Raw genomic sequence first — 14,623 nt, forward strand, 5'->3', positions numbered from 1 at the left:
GACACCTGCTCGACAAACATCTCATTCCAAAATCATGGGTATTAATATGGAGTTGGGCTATTAGGCCTGTTCTCCATGGAGTTGAGGTCAGGGCTCTGTGCAGGCCAGTCAAGTTCTTCCACATTGATCTCGACAAACCATTTCTGTATGGACCTCGCTTTGTGCATGGGGGCATTGTCATGCTGAGACCGGAAAAGGCTTTCCCCAAAGTTGGATGCACAGAATAGTCTAGAAAGTCATTGTATGCTGTAGGGTTAAGATTTCCCTTCACTGGACCTCCCGAGTGGCACAGGGGTCAAAGGCTCTGCATCGCAGTGCTTGAGACGTCACTATAGACCAGGGTTCATTCCCAGGATCTGTCACAGCCAGCCGTGACCAGGAAACCCATGAGGTGGCTCACAATTGGCCCAGCGTCATCCGGGTTAGGGGAGGGTTTGGCCAGCTGGGATTTCCTTGTCCAATTGCGCTGTAGCTGCTCCTTGTGGCGGGACGGAGCCTGCAAGCTGACTTAGGTCACCAGTTGAACTGTATTTCCTCTGACACATTGGTGCGGCACATTGGTGTGTCAAGAAGCAGTGCGGCTTGGCAGGGTCATGTTTCAGAGGCTCTTGACCTCTCATGGCTCTTGACCTTCGCCTCTCCGTAGGGGAGTTGCAGTGATGGGGCAAGATAACTAAATAGTTCTTTATTGTTTTTGCCCAAACCATGAAAAACAGCCCCAGACCATTATTCCTCCTTACAGTTGGCACTATGCATTGGGACAGCTAGCATTCTCCTGGCATCCACCAAACCCAGATTCGTCTGGACTACCAGATGGTGAAGCAGGATTCATAATTCCAGAGAACGCATTTCCACTGCTCCAGAGTCCAATGGCGGCAAGCTTTACACAACTCCAGCAGACACTTGGCATAGCGCATTGTGATCTTAGGCTTGGTCATGGAAACCCATTTCATGAAGCTCTAGTTATTGTGACGTTTAGAACTCGGTAGTGAGTGGACTGGCGATACATTTTTTACAATTTAAAATAAAATAAATAAAAATAAATAAATAAACGTGCTTCAGCACTCACGGGCCAACACTGTGTCGTTATTTCTCCTCGCAGTTTCCACTTCACAATAACAGCACTTACAGTTGACCTGGACAGCTCTAGAAGGGCATAAATTTGACGAACTGACTTGTTGTAAAGGTGGCATCCTATGACGGTGCCACGTTGAAATACACTGAGCTCTTCAGTAAGGCCATTCTATTGCCAATGTTTGTCTATGGCGATTTGCATGACTGTGCTCAATTTTATACACCGGTCATTAACGGTTGTGGCTGAAGTAGCCGAATCCACTCATTTGAAGGGGTGTTCACATACTTTTGTACATGTAGTGTATATTGAATTTGTACTTTACAACAAAAAAAAACATCAGATCTAGATCCACGTTCAGAAAAAAAACATTAGGCTGTGCGGCACCTCCTACTGGAAAATATATCTACAGCAACCCTTTAGACTCCCAGCCAAGGTTTTAACCAAACCCTGCTTAGCTATGTTATTTGTCACTGACTTACCAATGTGATATCATGAGAACGATTGAGAGAAACTAAATACTATGAAGCATTTGTCAAGTCATCAACAGCTATTTTTTCAATTCAACTAAGAATAGACAATACAATAGGCCTTGGGCTTCAAGCTCCGGTTGATTTCAAATGGAATGATATTTAGTTATATTCAATTGTGTTTGTTTGTCAACGCAATTTATTTAAAGGCGACGTATCTTCTGCTGGGTTAATTCAATCTGTGCCACTGAATTAGTCTGGCTTTAATTCCAGTTTGTCTACTAATTTATCATTTATATGTTGGATTCGCATCTCCATCTCAACATTCTAAGTAAAACAAAATAGGACTAAATCAAATAACTTTATTTAAAGTGCGTATACATTTAGATTTGATCCTGTTCTTTAATTGACATTTTTGGTTGAGATGGAGACATGCATTCAACATTAATTCCAGTTTGTCTACAAATGAATAATTTAAGCCAGAAAAAAATCAGTCACCCAGATGGAACTATCCAATGGCTGTAATAATCTGCGCAGACGGTTGAATGGCATTGATCATTTCCACCATTCTATTGTACTCTCAACTGTAATGCAGGTCATTTGTTTCTGGCATTAGATTAAACCCAATGGCAACACACTCTGTCTTATAAATAGACAAATCTGACATTGAATTCCCATTTACTATGCTGTGCTTTTAAATAGTTGATAGCGCAGTGATAAGCATTTGGATGACAACTAATCCAAAAATCGGACAATTTTCCATTGGAATTTGGCTGAGCTTTAAGAGGCTGCTGCCTATGTACATATACTTGAAATCACTGGCGGCCACTTTAATAAATGGAACAGTAGTCACTGTAATGTTAACATATCTTGCATTACTCATCTCAACTCTATATACCGTATTAGACTGTATCTTGGTCTATACTCCTCTGACATTGCTTGTCCATATATTTATATTCTTAATTACATTCCTTTACTTAGATTTGTGTGTATTGGGTAAATGTTGTGAAATTGTTAGATATTACTGCACTGTCGCAGCTGGAAACACAAGCGTTTCGCTACACCCGCAATAACATCTGTGTGACCAATCAAATTTGAGGTGGGTGAAAGCATAGTGATAACACACTGGAAATTCAATTAACTATTGGCTGTCTTTTGGAGTGGGTGAATATAGGATGTAATCTCATTGATCAACGTCTCCACCACAGGAGGCTGCTGATGGGAGGAAGGCTCATAATACATTGACTGGAATGGTATCAAACATATGAAAACCATGTGTTTGTGTTCAATACCATTACATTTATGCCATTACTATGAGCACATCCTCCCCAATGAAGATGCCACCACCCGCCTATGGTCACAGCCAAGTACTATCATGTGGTGTGCCCAGTGGGTTACTAACCTCTTAAATGTAACAAAATATAATCTAAAATGGTATCTAGGTAATCCCCAACAGTAATTATGAGTGGACCATAAACAATAACTAGTAATGCTGCATACGGTTCATCTCACCTTTTTGGTAAAAATGATTTAAATAAGTATTCAGACTATTTGCTATGAGATGCAATTGAGCTCTGGTGCATCCTGATTCCATTGATCATCCTTGATGTTTCTACAACTTAATTGGAGTCCACCTGTGGTACATTTTATTGATTGGACATGATTTGGAAAGGCACATACACCTGTCTATATACGGTCCCACAGTTGACAGTGCATGTCAGAGCAAAAACTAAACCATGAGGTTGAAGGAATTGTCCATAGAGTTCCGAGACAGGATTGTGTCGAGGCACAGATCTGGGGAAGGGTACCAAAAAATGTCAGCAACTTTGAAGGTCCCCAAGAATAGTGGCCTCCATCGTTCTTAAATGGAAGATGTTTGGAACCACCAAGACTCTTCTTTAGAGCTGGCCGTCCGGCAAAACTGAGCAATCGGGGGAGAAGGGTCTTGGTCAGGGATGTGGTCACTTTGACAGAGCTCCAGAGTTCCTCTGCAGAGAAGGTTGTCCTTCTGGAAGATTCTACCATCTCTGCAGCACTTCACCAACCGGGCCTTTACGGTAGAGTGGCCAGACGGAAGCCACTCCCCAGTAAAAGGCAAATGACAGCCCACTTGGAGTTTGCAAAAAGGCAACTAAAGAATCTCAGACCATGAGAAACAAGATTCTCTGGTCTGATGAAACCAAGATTGAAGAATTTGGCCTGAATGCCAAGCATCACGTCTGGAGGAAACCAGGCACCATCCTTACGGTGACACATGGTGGTAGCAGCATCATGCTGTGGGGATGTTTTTCAGTGGCAGGGACTGGGAGACTAGTCAGGGTTGAGGTTAAGATGAACAGAGCAAAGTACAGAGAGATCCTTGATGAAAACCTGCTCCAGAACGCTCAGGACCTCAGACTGCGGGAAAAGGTACCTTCCAACAGGACAACGACCCTAAGCACACAGCCAAGACAATGCAGTGGCTTCAGGACAAGTCTCTGAATGTCCTTGAGAAGCCCAGCCAGAGCCCAGACTTGAACCTGTTTGACCATCTCTAAAGAGACCTGAAAATAGCTGTGCAGTGACATTCCCCATTCAACCTGATATAGCTTGAGAGGATCTACAGAGAAGAATGGAAGAAACTCCCCAAATACAGGTGTGTCAAGTTTGTAGCGTCATACCCAAGAAGACTCAAGGCTGTAATCGCTTCCAAAGGTGCTAAAACAAAGTACTGAGTAAAGGGTCTGAATACTTATGTAAATGTATAAAAAACAGTTTTTGCTTCGTCATTACGGGGTACTGTGTGTAGATTGATGAGGGGAAAAAAACAAGGCTGTAACATGTTAAAATGTGGAAAATGTCAATGGTCTGAATACTTTCCGAATGCACTGCATTTAGTCTTAGAGAAAATGTGCATATTTTCTAAAGATCTTTCTTGATCTTAACATCAGCCTCCATCACTGTGGACATCTCACAGAAGTCTAGCTTGGCTTCCTGAACTTGTTAGGAACCTGCCTTTCATCTAATATTAATCTTGTCCATCTATGACAAAGTGAAATTTTGTTTCTGTTTTAAAATCTATGAATTATTTTAGATTACGGGCTATAAATTGAATGCAATGTGCTACAGCGACGAAACCACTTTCCTGTTGTGTTACGATGTAAGGAGTCCAAGCATATGCATTGTTAGCAGATGTGACGTAGGGCTCAGACAGGAGTTGATGGACAGTCCGAAGACCAAACAAAATGGTCGGTGAGACATCCCAGCTACAAGTGGTGTCAGATTTCAGAGACATACTCCTGACTGTGAGAATCAGGGCTACCGCTCAATGCAAGCCGTTTCGATCTTCGGTGTCCACAGATCTATTTATAAACAAATGGCGTACAGTACCAGAGCCATGCAGGTCCCCTAAACAGTGGACTTATCAGAGGTTTTAAAACTAATTTGATGACGCAGCTCAAATGTGTATTTTATTAGATGCCGGAGAAGATGGCTGACGTTTTACGTGCTCCTAACCATTTGTGCTTTTTTGTCTGTATTTTTGCATTTACTTATTTTGTGCATTTTGTCTCTAATGACTGAAAATAACTTTGGGACATCAGAACAGTGATTACTCACCACGATTTGGCAGAAGCTTTTTTTAAATATACTTTAACGAGCCTGATGTGAAGGACATACTGCTTTCCCGGGAACAGGCCCAAGTCCCCGTCATTTACGTGAAGAGACGGCAGAGAAAAAGAGGACGGAGGTCAGGCTGCATTCTGAGAATTCGTTGGTGATCAAATAACCCCCTCTGCCTTCAGTTCTATTAGCTAACGTGCAATCATTGGAAAATTCAAAATCGACGACCTACGAGGAAGATCAAACTACCAACGGGACATTTAAAAACTGTAATATCTTATGCTTCAGAGTAGTGGCAGAATGACGACATTATCAACATACGGCTGGTTATACGCTGTATCCGCAGGATAGAACAGTGGCGTCTGGTAAGACAAGGGGGGCGGACTATGCATATTTGTAAAAAACAGCTGGTGCACAATATCGAAGTAAGTCTTGAGGTTTTGCTCGCCTGAGGTAGAGTATCTCATGATAAGCTGTAGACCACACTATCTACCTAGAGAGTTTATCTGTATTTTTCGTAGCTGTCTACATACCACCACAGATCGATGCTGGCACTAAAACTACACTCAATGACCTGTATTCCGCCATAAGAAAACAGGAAAACTCATTTACCGGTGGCGCTCCTAGTGGACTATAATACAGGGAAACTTTCATCAGTTTGACCGAATTTCTATCGGCATGTTAAATGTGCAACCAGAGGAAAAAAACTCTGTACCACCTATACTCCACACACAGAGACGCATACATCAGATTCTTCTGATGGCATTGAGGAGTACACCACATCAGTCATTGGCTTCATTACTAAGTGCATCGATGACGTCGTCCCCACAGTGACCATACATACATCCCCCAACCAGAAGCCATGGATTACAGGCAACATCCGCACTGAACTGCCGCTTTCAAGGAGCGGGACTCTAATCCGGAAGCCTATAAGAAATCCCGCTATGACCTCAGATGAACCATCAAACAGGCAAAGTGTCAATACAGGACTAAGATCGAATCATACTACACCGGCACCGACGCTCGTTGGATGTGGCAGGGCTTGCAAACCATTACAGACTACAAAGGGAAGCACAGCCGAGAGCTGCCTAGTGACACAAGCCTACCAGATGAGCTTAACCACTTCTATGCTCGCTTTGAGACAAAACACTGAAACATGCATAAGAGCACCAGCTGTTCCGGATGACTGTGTGATCACGCTCTCCGTAGCCGATGTGAGTAAGACCTTTTAAACAGGTCGCAGGGCCAGACGGATTACTAGGACGTGTACTGCGAGCATGCGCTGACCAACTGGCAAATGCCTTCACTGACATTTTCAACCTCTCCCTGTCTGAGGTCTGTAATACTAACATGTTTTAAGCAGACCACCATAGTCCCTGTGCCCAAGAACACTAACCTGCCTAAATGACTACCGACCCATAGAACTCACGTCTGTAGCCATGAAGTGCTTTAAAGGGCTCACATCAAAACCATTATCCCAGAAACCCTAGACCCACTCCGATTCGTATACCGCCCTAACAGATCCACAGATGAGGCAATCTCTATTGCACTCCACACTACCCTTTCCCACCTGGACAAAAGGAACACCTGTGTGAGAATGCTATTCATTGATTACAACTCAGCGTTCAACACCATAGTGCCCTCAAAGCTCATCAATAAGCTAAGGACCCTGGGACTTAACACCTCCCTCTGCATCTGGGACTTCCTACCGGGCCGCCCCCAGGTGGTAATGGTAGGTAATAACACATCCACCATGCTGATCCTCAACACAGGGGCCCCTCAGTGGTGCGTGCTCAGTCCCCACCTGTACTCCCAGTTCACTCATGACCTCACGGCCAGGCACAACTCCAACACCATTATTAAGTTTTCCGGTGACACAAGTGGTAGGCCTGATCCCCGACAAAGACATAACGGCCTTTAGGGAGGAGGTCAGAGACCTGGCCGTGTGGTGCCAGGACACCAACCTCTCCTTCAACGTAATCAAGACAAAGGAGATGATTGTGTACTACAGGAAAAGGAGGACCGAGCACGCCCCCATTCTCATCGACGGGGCTGTAGTGGAGCAGGTTGAGAGCTTCAAGTTCCTTGGTGTCCACATCACCAACAAAACTAACATGGTTCAAGCACACCAAGACAGTCGTGAAGACTGAAAAGATTTGGCATGGGTCCTCAGATCCTTAAAAGGTTCTACAACTCAACTCAAATCAAATCAAATTTATTTATATAGCCCTTCGTACATCAGCTGATATCTCAAAGTGCTGTACAGAAACCCAGCCTAAAACCCCAAACAGCAAGCAATGCAGGTGTAGAAGCACGGTGGCTAGGAAAAACTCCCTAGAAAGGCCAATACCTAGGAAGAAACCTAGAGAGGAACCAGGCTATGTGGGGTGGCCAGTCCTCTTCTGGCTGTGCCGGGTGGAGATTATAACAGAACATGGCCAAGATGTTCAAATGTTCATAAATGACCAGCATGGTCGAATAATAATAAGGCAGAACAGTTGAAACTGGAGCAGCAGCACAGTCAGGTGGAAGTTGAAACTGGAGCAGCAGCATGGCCAGGTGGACTGGGGACAGCAAGGAGTCATCATGTCAGGTAGTCAGGTACAACTGCACCATCAAGAGTATCGCTACCTGGTATGGCAACTGCTCGGCCTCCGACCGCAAGGCACTACAGAGGGAAGTGCGTACGGCCCAGTACATCACTGGGACCAAGCTTCCTTCCATCCAGGACCTCTATACCAGGCGGTATCAGAGGAAGGCCCTAAAAAACTATCAGGCTCCAGCCACCCTAGTCATACACTGTTCTCTCTGCGACCGCGAAGTGGTACCGGAGCACCAAGTCTAGGTCCTTGAGGCTTCTAAACAGCTTCTACCCTCAAGACTTAAGACTCCTGAACATCTAATCAAATAACTACACAGACAATTTGCATTGCCCCCCCCCCCTCTTTTACACTGCTGCTACTCTATCTATGCATAGTCACTTTAATAACTCTACCTACATGTACATATTACCTTGACTAACCAGTCAAGGTACATTGACTCTGTACCGGTACCCCCTGTATATTGTCTCGCTATTGTTATTTTTCTGCTGCTCTTTAACTACTTGTTACTTTTATTTCTTATTCATATTTTTTAAACTGCATTGTTGGTTAGGGGCTTGTAAGTAAGCATTTCAATTTGATTTATATCCATTGCTTTGCTCTATTCTTTTGGATCAACTCATTCAGTGGAAGTATAGAAAGTAAATGACACATTTGTGAATCATATCCTGTGTGAGACGGTCAGAAAGGTTAGCCACCAGTTTTCACTTCCACTTTCTTTGCAGGGTGTAGTGTGTGATAAACAACCCAGCTAACAATTCTAGGGGGAGAGAACGTTTTAGTAATGTTCTCCTGATGTTTGTGTCCATTTTTTCCTTTAGTTATGGGAACATTCTATGTATGTTAGCAAAAAACCTCCTGAACTTATTTAGCATGTTTTGGCATTAGACTTAAGAGAACATTCCCTTTCAAGGACAGTCTCGTTAAAAAGAAGCGTTCGTACTACTTCCTATTCAAAGTGCTCTGAACAAATTGTCAAACAGAACATGATTACCATGTTTTCAGAATATACCATATTGATGTTCTAGACACGTGCCTGACCAATGACGTTTAAAGCAAACGTGGTGGCATAGCAGGAAGATCAGATCAACCAAGAAGTTGTGAGTCTTAGGTGAGGACATGTGGAATAATAACTCTATAAATGAACAATGTAATCATGTGTCAAATATGTAGGTTGAAATACATTGTACACTGCTCAAAAAAATAAAGGGAACACTTAAACAACACAATGTAACTCCAAGTCAATCACACTTCTGTGAAATCAAACTGTCCACTTAGGAAGCAACACTGATTGACAATAAATGTCACATGCTGTTGTGCAAATGGAATAGACAACAGGTGGAAATTATAGGCAATTAGCAAGACCCCCCCAATAAAGGAGTGGTTCTGCAGGTGATAACCACAGACCACTTCTCAGTTCCTATGCTTCCTGGCTGATGTTTTGGTCACTTTTGAATGCTGGCGGTGCTTTCACTCTAGTGGTAGCATGAGACGGAGTCTACAACCCACACAAGTGGCTCAGGTAGTGCAGCTCATCCAGGATGGCACATCAATGCGAGCTGTGGCAAGAAGGTTTGCTGTGTCTGTCAGCGTAGTGTCCAGAGCATGGAGGCGCTACCAGGAGACAGGCCAGTACATCAGGAGATGTGGAGGAGGCCGTAGGAGGGCAACAACCCAGCAGCAGGACCGCTACCTCTGCCTTTGTGCAAGGAGGAGCAGGAGGAGCACTGCCAGAGCCCTACAAAATGACCTCCAGCAGGCCACAAATGTGCATGTGTCTGCTCAAACGGTCAGAAACAGACTCCATGAGGGTGGTATGAAGGCCCGATGTCCACAGGTGGGGGTTGTGCTTACAGCTCAACACTGTGCAGGATGTTTGGCATTTGCCAGAGAACACCAAGATTGGCAAATCCGCCACTGGCGCCCTGTGCTCTTCACAGATGAAAGCAGGTTCACACTGAGCACATGTAACAGACGTGACAGTCTGGAGACGCCGTGGAGAACATTCTGCTGCCTGCCACATCCTCCAGCATGACCGGTTTGGCGATGGGTCAGTCATGTTGTGGGGTGGCATTTCTTTGGGGGGCCGCACAGCCCTCCATGTGCTCGCCAGAGGTAGCCTGACTGCCATTAGGTACCGAGATGAGATCCTCAGACCCCTTGTGAGACCATATGCTGGTGCGGTTGGCCCTGGGTTCCTCCTAATGCAAGACAATGCTAGACCTCATGTGGCTGGAGTGTGTCAGCAGTTCCTGCAAGAGGAAAGCATTGATGCTATGGACTGGCCCGCCCGTTCTCCAGACCTGAATCCAATTGAGCACATCTGGGACATCATGTCTCGCTCCATCCACCAACGCCACGTTGCACCACAGACTGTCCAGGAGTTGGCGGATGCTTTAGTCCAGGTCTGGGAGGAGATCCCTCAGGAGACCATCCGCCACCTCATCAGGAGCAGGCGTTGTAGGGAGGTCATACAGGCACGTGGAGGCCACAGACACTACGGAGCCTCATTTTGACTTGTTTTAAGGACATTACATCAAAGTTGGATCAGCCTGTAGTGTGGTTTTCCACTTTCATTTTGAGTGTGACTCCAAATCCAGACATCCATGGGTTGATAAATTTGATTTCCATTGATCATTTTTGTGTGATTTTGTTGTCAGCACATTCAACTATGTAAAGAAAAAACTATTTAATAAGAATATTTCATTAATTCAGATCTAGGATGTGTTATTTTAGTGTTCCCTTTATTTTTTGAGCAGTGTTTATTAAAAGCACTGTTTGTGTGGATGTCTCTAACCTTGACAACGGGCAAAGATCTGTGAATGAATCAGTGGTTCACCAATCAGGGCCTTGATAGGATCTGAAACTGTAAAAATATATATATTTGGCGACGTCCTTTCAACTGTAAACCTATGAAAACGTTTGATTAAATTGAAAAATCTAACATGCCCAACAGAATGCTCTAAACAGAAATATATAGATGCACCTCTAGGTGCTGTAACTCTGGTTGAATCTTTTTCTGTCAGATGGACAAATTTCAGCCACAAAGCCTTGGTCAGCAAATGCATTAATTGTGCAACATTCAAACTATTCTTTAGGTGATTTCCATTAGCATTTCTACTGTGCTCTATCATATCACACCAATCACTTCAAGAAAGGAACTTTTTGGAATCAGTCCCTGGGTAAACGTGGACTGGAGAAGCCAACAGGTAAAAATGGGATTGTTTAGAGAGGTTGATGCATTCAAATCAATCTCAGACACAATGTACACACACATAGACACGCACTCAGAGGCACACACCTAAAAGTTGACAGCTTCCGGGAAGTAGCCTCAGAGGAACACACTTGCTAGTGACAGTCGACTGACAGTAGCTATTCAGAAGTGAATGGTGTGTGTAGGCAGCCAGACCTCCCCAGAGTAAATCTCTCTGCACCATCATGATCAACATGTACCAGACCAACCTGCCTCCACCACCGATCCCCCCCCGGCTAGGCTCTGTCAAGTCAGCAACAGGAGCGGGCCACAACAAACCTCTCCTCGGGTTCCTCATTGGTATGATAGTGCTCCAAATGCTGCTACTACTGGGGGGATTCACCTACCTGTACAACAAGGAAAACAAGGTAAGAACTCACCTTTCTAGATACGGTTATACATTTATTAGTTTCTTAGTGCCACGTTCAAAACTATCATAGATCATGGATACAAGTCTATTTCTGGTAACACTTTAATTGGATAAGTCCATCTGTGAATGCTCAACAGACTCTCAGTAGCATTTCAACTAACTGTCTACGAACACTAGTCCTTATACTAACCTTTATTCTAAACCTAACCGAAGGCCAGCAGTTGCTCATCAACAGATAGTTTGTTGAAAATATGACCACCTGTAGAGCATCTACAGACGAACTATCCGGATTATCCAAATAAAGTGTGACCCGTTTCATTATTTTATAGCTGAAATCTATCCTGAACGCTACTAGAGAGCGAGATATTGTTTGAATTAGACTGCCTTCGGCTATACGTGACATAGTATAGTGTATTTTCAAAGAGCAATGTAGTTTACAGAGTAAGGGCGTCTTTTCAACATCTAAAGTATTTCAGTTTCAACCTAGGCCTACTAATTCTTCAAGCACAGGAAACAACCTCCGTTATAAAACAATTAAAATGGGTTCATGAGAACATTTTCCATGATCAGAATAAACATTCAACAGAAGCATTTAGCAACAGCACATACAAAACAACTGCTTAGTCCTAACATGCTTCATGCGCTTGTCCTGATGTGAACTTGAAAGACACGTGTGGTCCTCAATCAGTGCTGATATTAAATATAGAGTTAACATTAATTCCTGCTTTGTTTGGGCTCAGTATGACGAGGACTTTGAACACAAGTACCTGGATGACATGATTGTCCTGAGGAGACTTGGGGAGTGTGAGAAAGACAGCCAGTCAGTGCTGGACTGTGAGAAGCTTGTGGAGAAATACAAAAACATAATGGAAAAGGTAGGCTATGGTTTCTGAGACTCAAATGAAGATATCAGAGGTTTTAGGAGTACATTTGGAGAAGACGAAATATGCAGTATTAACAGATAATTAAGCAATGCTATGCTCTCTCTCCTATCAAGGTCTCACAAGTTGAAGGAAAAGGTATGTTAAAATATTTCATTACATCAGTGAGCTCCAAAAGTATTGGGACAGTGACACATTTGTTGTTGTTTTGGCTCTGTACTCCAGCACTTTGGAGTACAGACTGTCATCTTTATTTGAGGGTATTTTCATCCATATCGGGTGAACCGTTTAGAGATGACAGACCTTTTGTACATAGTCCGCCCATTTTAGGGGACCAAGGCTATTGGGACAAATTCTCTCATGTTAATTCTCTTTAAGTATTTGGTCCCATATTCATAGCACACAATGACCACATCAAGCTTGTGACTACACATTTGCTGTTTGTTTTGGTTGTGTTTCAGATTACGCTGTGCCCAATCAAAATTCCTGGTAAATAATGTATTGTGTTACTTTTATTGTAAATAAGAATAGAATATGTTTCTAAAACACTTCTGCATTAATGTGGATGCTACCATGATTACAGATAATCCTGAATTAATTGTGGATAATGATGAGGGAGAAAGTTAGACACATAATTATCATGCCCCCCCCCCCAAAACAAAAAAAAACAAAGCTAACCTCCACTGCCATTGTAATGGGGAGAATTGGAATGTGTCACAAACTTGATGTACTGAATTGTACTGAATTCATTCATTTCTCAACAGTTCACCCGATATGTATGAACATAACCTCAAATTAAAGCTGACCGTCTGCACTTCAACCTCATAGTGAATGTATCTCTTCAAATCCAAAGTGCTGGAGTAAAGAGCCAAAACAACATGTGTCACCGAGCTCTTTGTGTTTCTTTACTTCATCTGCTTTACTTGCCACTCTGTCAGCAGAGGACCTCCTATTCTGAGAGGGTGAAGACTGACTGACTGTCTGTTCTCCGTTTCAGCTGTCAAACGCACTGGGGGTGTGCCCTCGTATGGAGCCATGGCACGCATGATAGTCAAGCAACCTGTCGTTGGTGCACTCCCTTCATGTAAGAGTTACTTATCACAAACAATCTTGGTTTGTCTTTTTCCTATGAAATTGTAGCCTCAATTCAAGAAAAGAGTGTCAGTATGAGGTACTACATAGAGCCATGACTACATGGAACTCTTAACTAATGTAAGCAGTAAAATCTGATTCAAACAAAAAAACTACACCTTATGGAACAGCGCCGACAGCGAAGACACACACATCGATTTTGTACTGTAGATATGTTGTAGTAGTGTGTAATAATGTGTTGTGACGTGTAACGTTTGAACTATAGGTACATTTCCTTAGTGTTGCTGGACACCGGGAAGAGTAGCTGCTGCTGCTTTGGCAGAAGCTAATGGGGATCCATAATAAATGCAAATACTTAAAATATCAATTGTTTGGTTGAACAGCGAAGTATCTGGAGTGGAACATAGGCCACTCAGTGCTGAGGAACGTCCAGTACTTCAAGTCCAGCTGGTTGAAGGTTCTGCAGCCTGGAGACTACGACATTTACTCCCAGGTGGCCTTCTCCAAATGGCACCCCAAAACCCCTCTGGCGAGCCGGGTGAAGCTGAGGAAGGGGGAGACAGGAAAGGAGAAGAACCTGATGACAGCCTACTGCAGCCTGGGGGACCAGAACCGGACAGACGTGTGTACAGCCTTCCAGGGAGGAGTGTTCAGTCTGGAGCCTGAAGACCAGATCTCTGTGTGGGTGACGGACCCTAGCCTGGTCAACTATGAGGAGGGGACGACCACCTTTGGATTATTTAAACTGTAGGCTAGACATTACCTACAGTATGGAGAGGATGGACTGTATTACTTTGGATTATTACTGTATTGGAGTGATGGGTGGAATCAAGGCCCTGCGTGCTGTTGGATTTGGTACAGGACTGATAACAGATCTGCTCATGGACTACACCAATTTGAACATCTTTCTAAAAAGGCCTCGGTGAAAGGAATCCCTGGAACTTATTGCTGTTGATTGGATAACCTGCTCTCCCTGCCCCCACAATGTTAGATATGAATATTAATTTCTAAGAATATGGCAATGACTGTGTATTTATTGTGACGGATGGTGTCTGTATAGTTAATAAATTATTATATTTTAATAAAAAATGTGCTTGATTATTTAAATGAAAATAACCATATCTCTATGGTAGGTTTCCAATTGGTTTATCGCATACAGTATCGTCTCAGTGCTTGGAACTGACGCAACCCGTGAAACCTTTATTTCCACAAGCCCCCCCCCCCCCCGCAATTTCGTGGGTTGCTAAGCATAATTATCAAACTAAAATGGTTTGTCGTTTGACTC

The 14,623-nt window shown here is 43.5% G+C and overlaps 1 protein-coding gene across 1 annotated transcript; it reads left to right on the forward strand.

Annotated features, from left to right (window-relative positions):
• Positions 1 to 10,721: 10,721 nt before the first annotated feature.
• Positions 10,722 to 14,427, forward strand: LOC109906007 (CD40 ligand). The gene is made up of 5 exons (XM_020503642.2): positions 10,722 to 11,363; positions 12,106 to 12,240; positions 12,363 to 12,384; positions 13,244 to 13,330; positions 13,722 to 14,427. Exons 1-5 carry the CDS (start codon positions 11,181 to 11,183, stop codon positions 14,087 to 14,089), a joined length of 795 nt encoding a protein of 264 aa, XP_020359231.1. The 5' UTR covers positions 10,722 to 11,180; the 3' UTR covers positions 14,090 to 14,427.
• Positions 14,428 to 14,623: the final 196 nt, after the last annotated feature.

Source organism: Oncorhynchus kisutch, linkage group LG15, assembly GCF_002021735.2.
Source record: "Oncorhynchus kisutch isolate 150728-3 linkage group LG15, Okis_V2, whole genome shotgun sequence".
Taxonomy (NCBI): domain Eukaryota; kingdom Metazoa; phylum Chordata; class Actinopteri; order Salmoniformes; family Salmonidae; genus Oncorhynchus; species Oncorhynchus kisutch.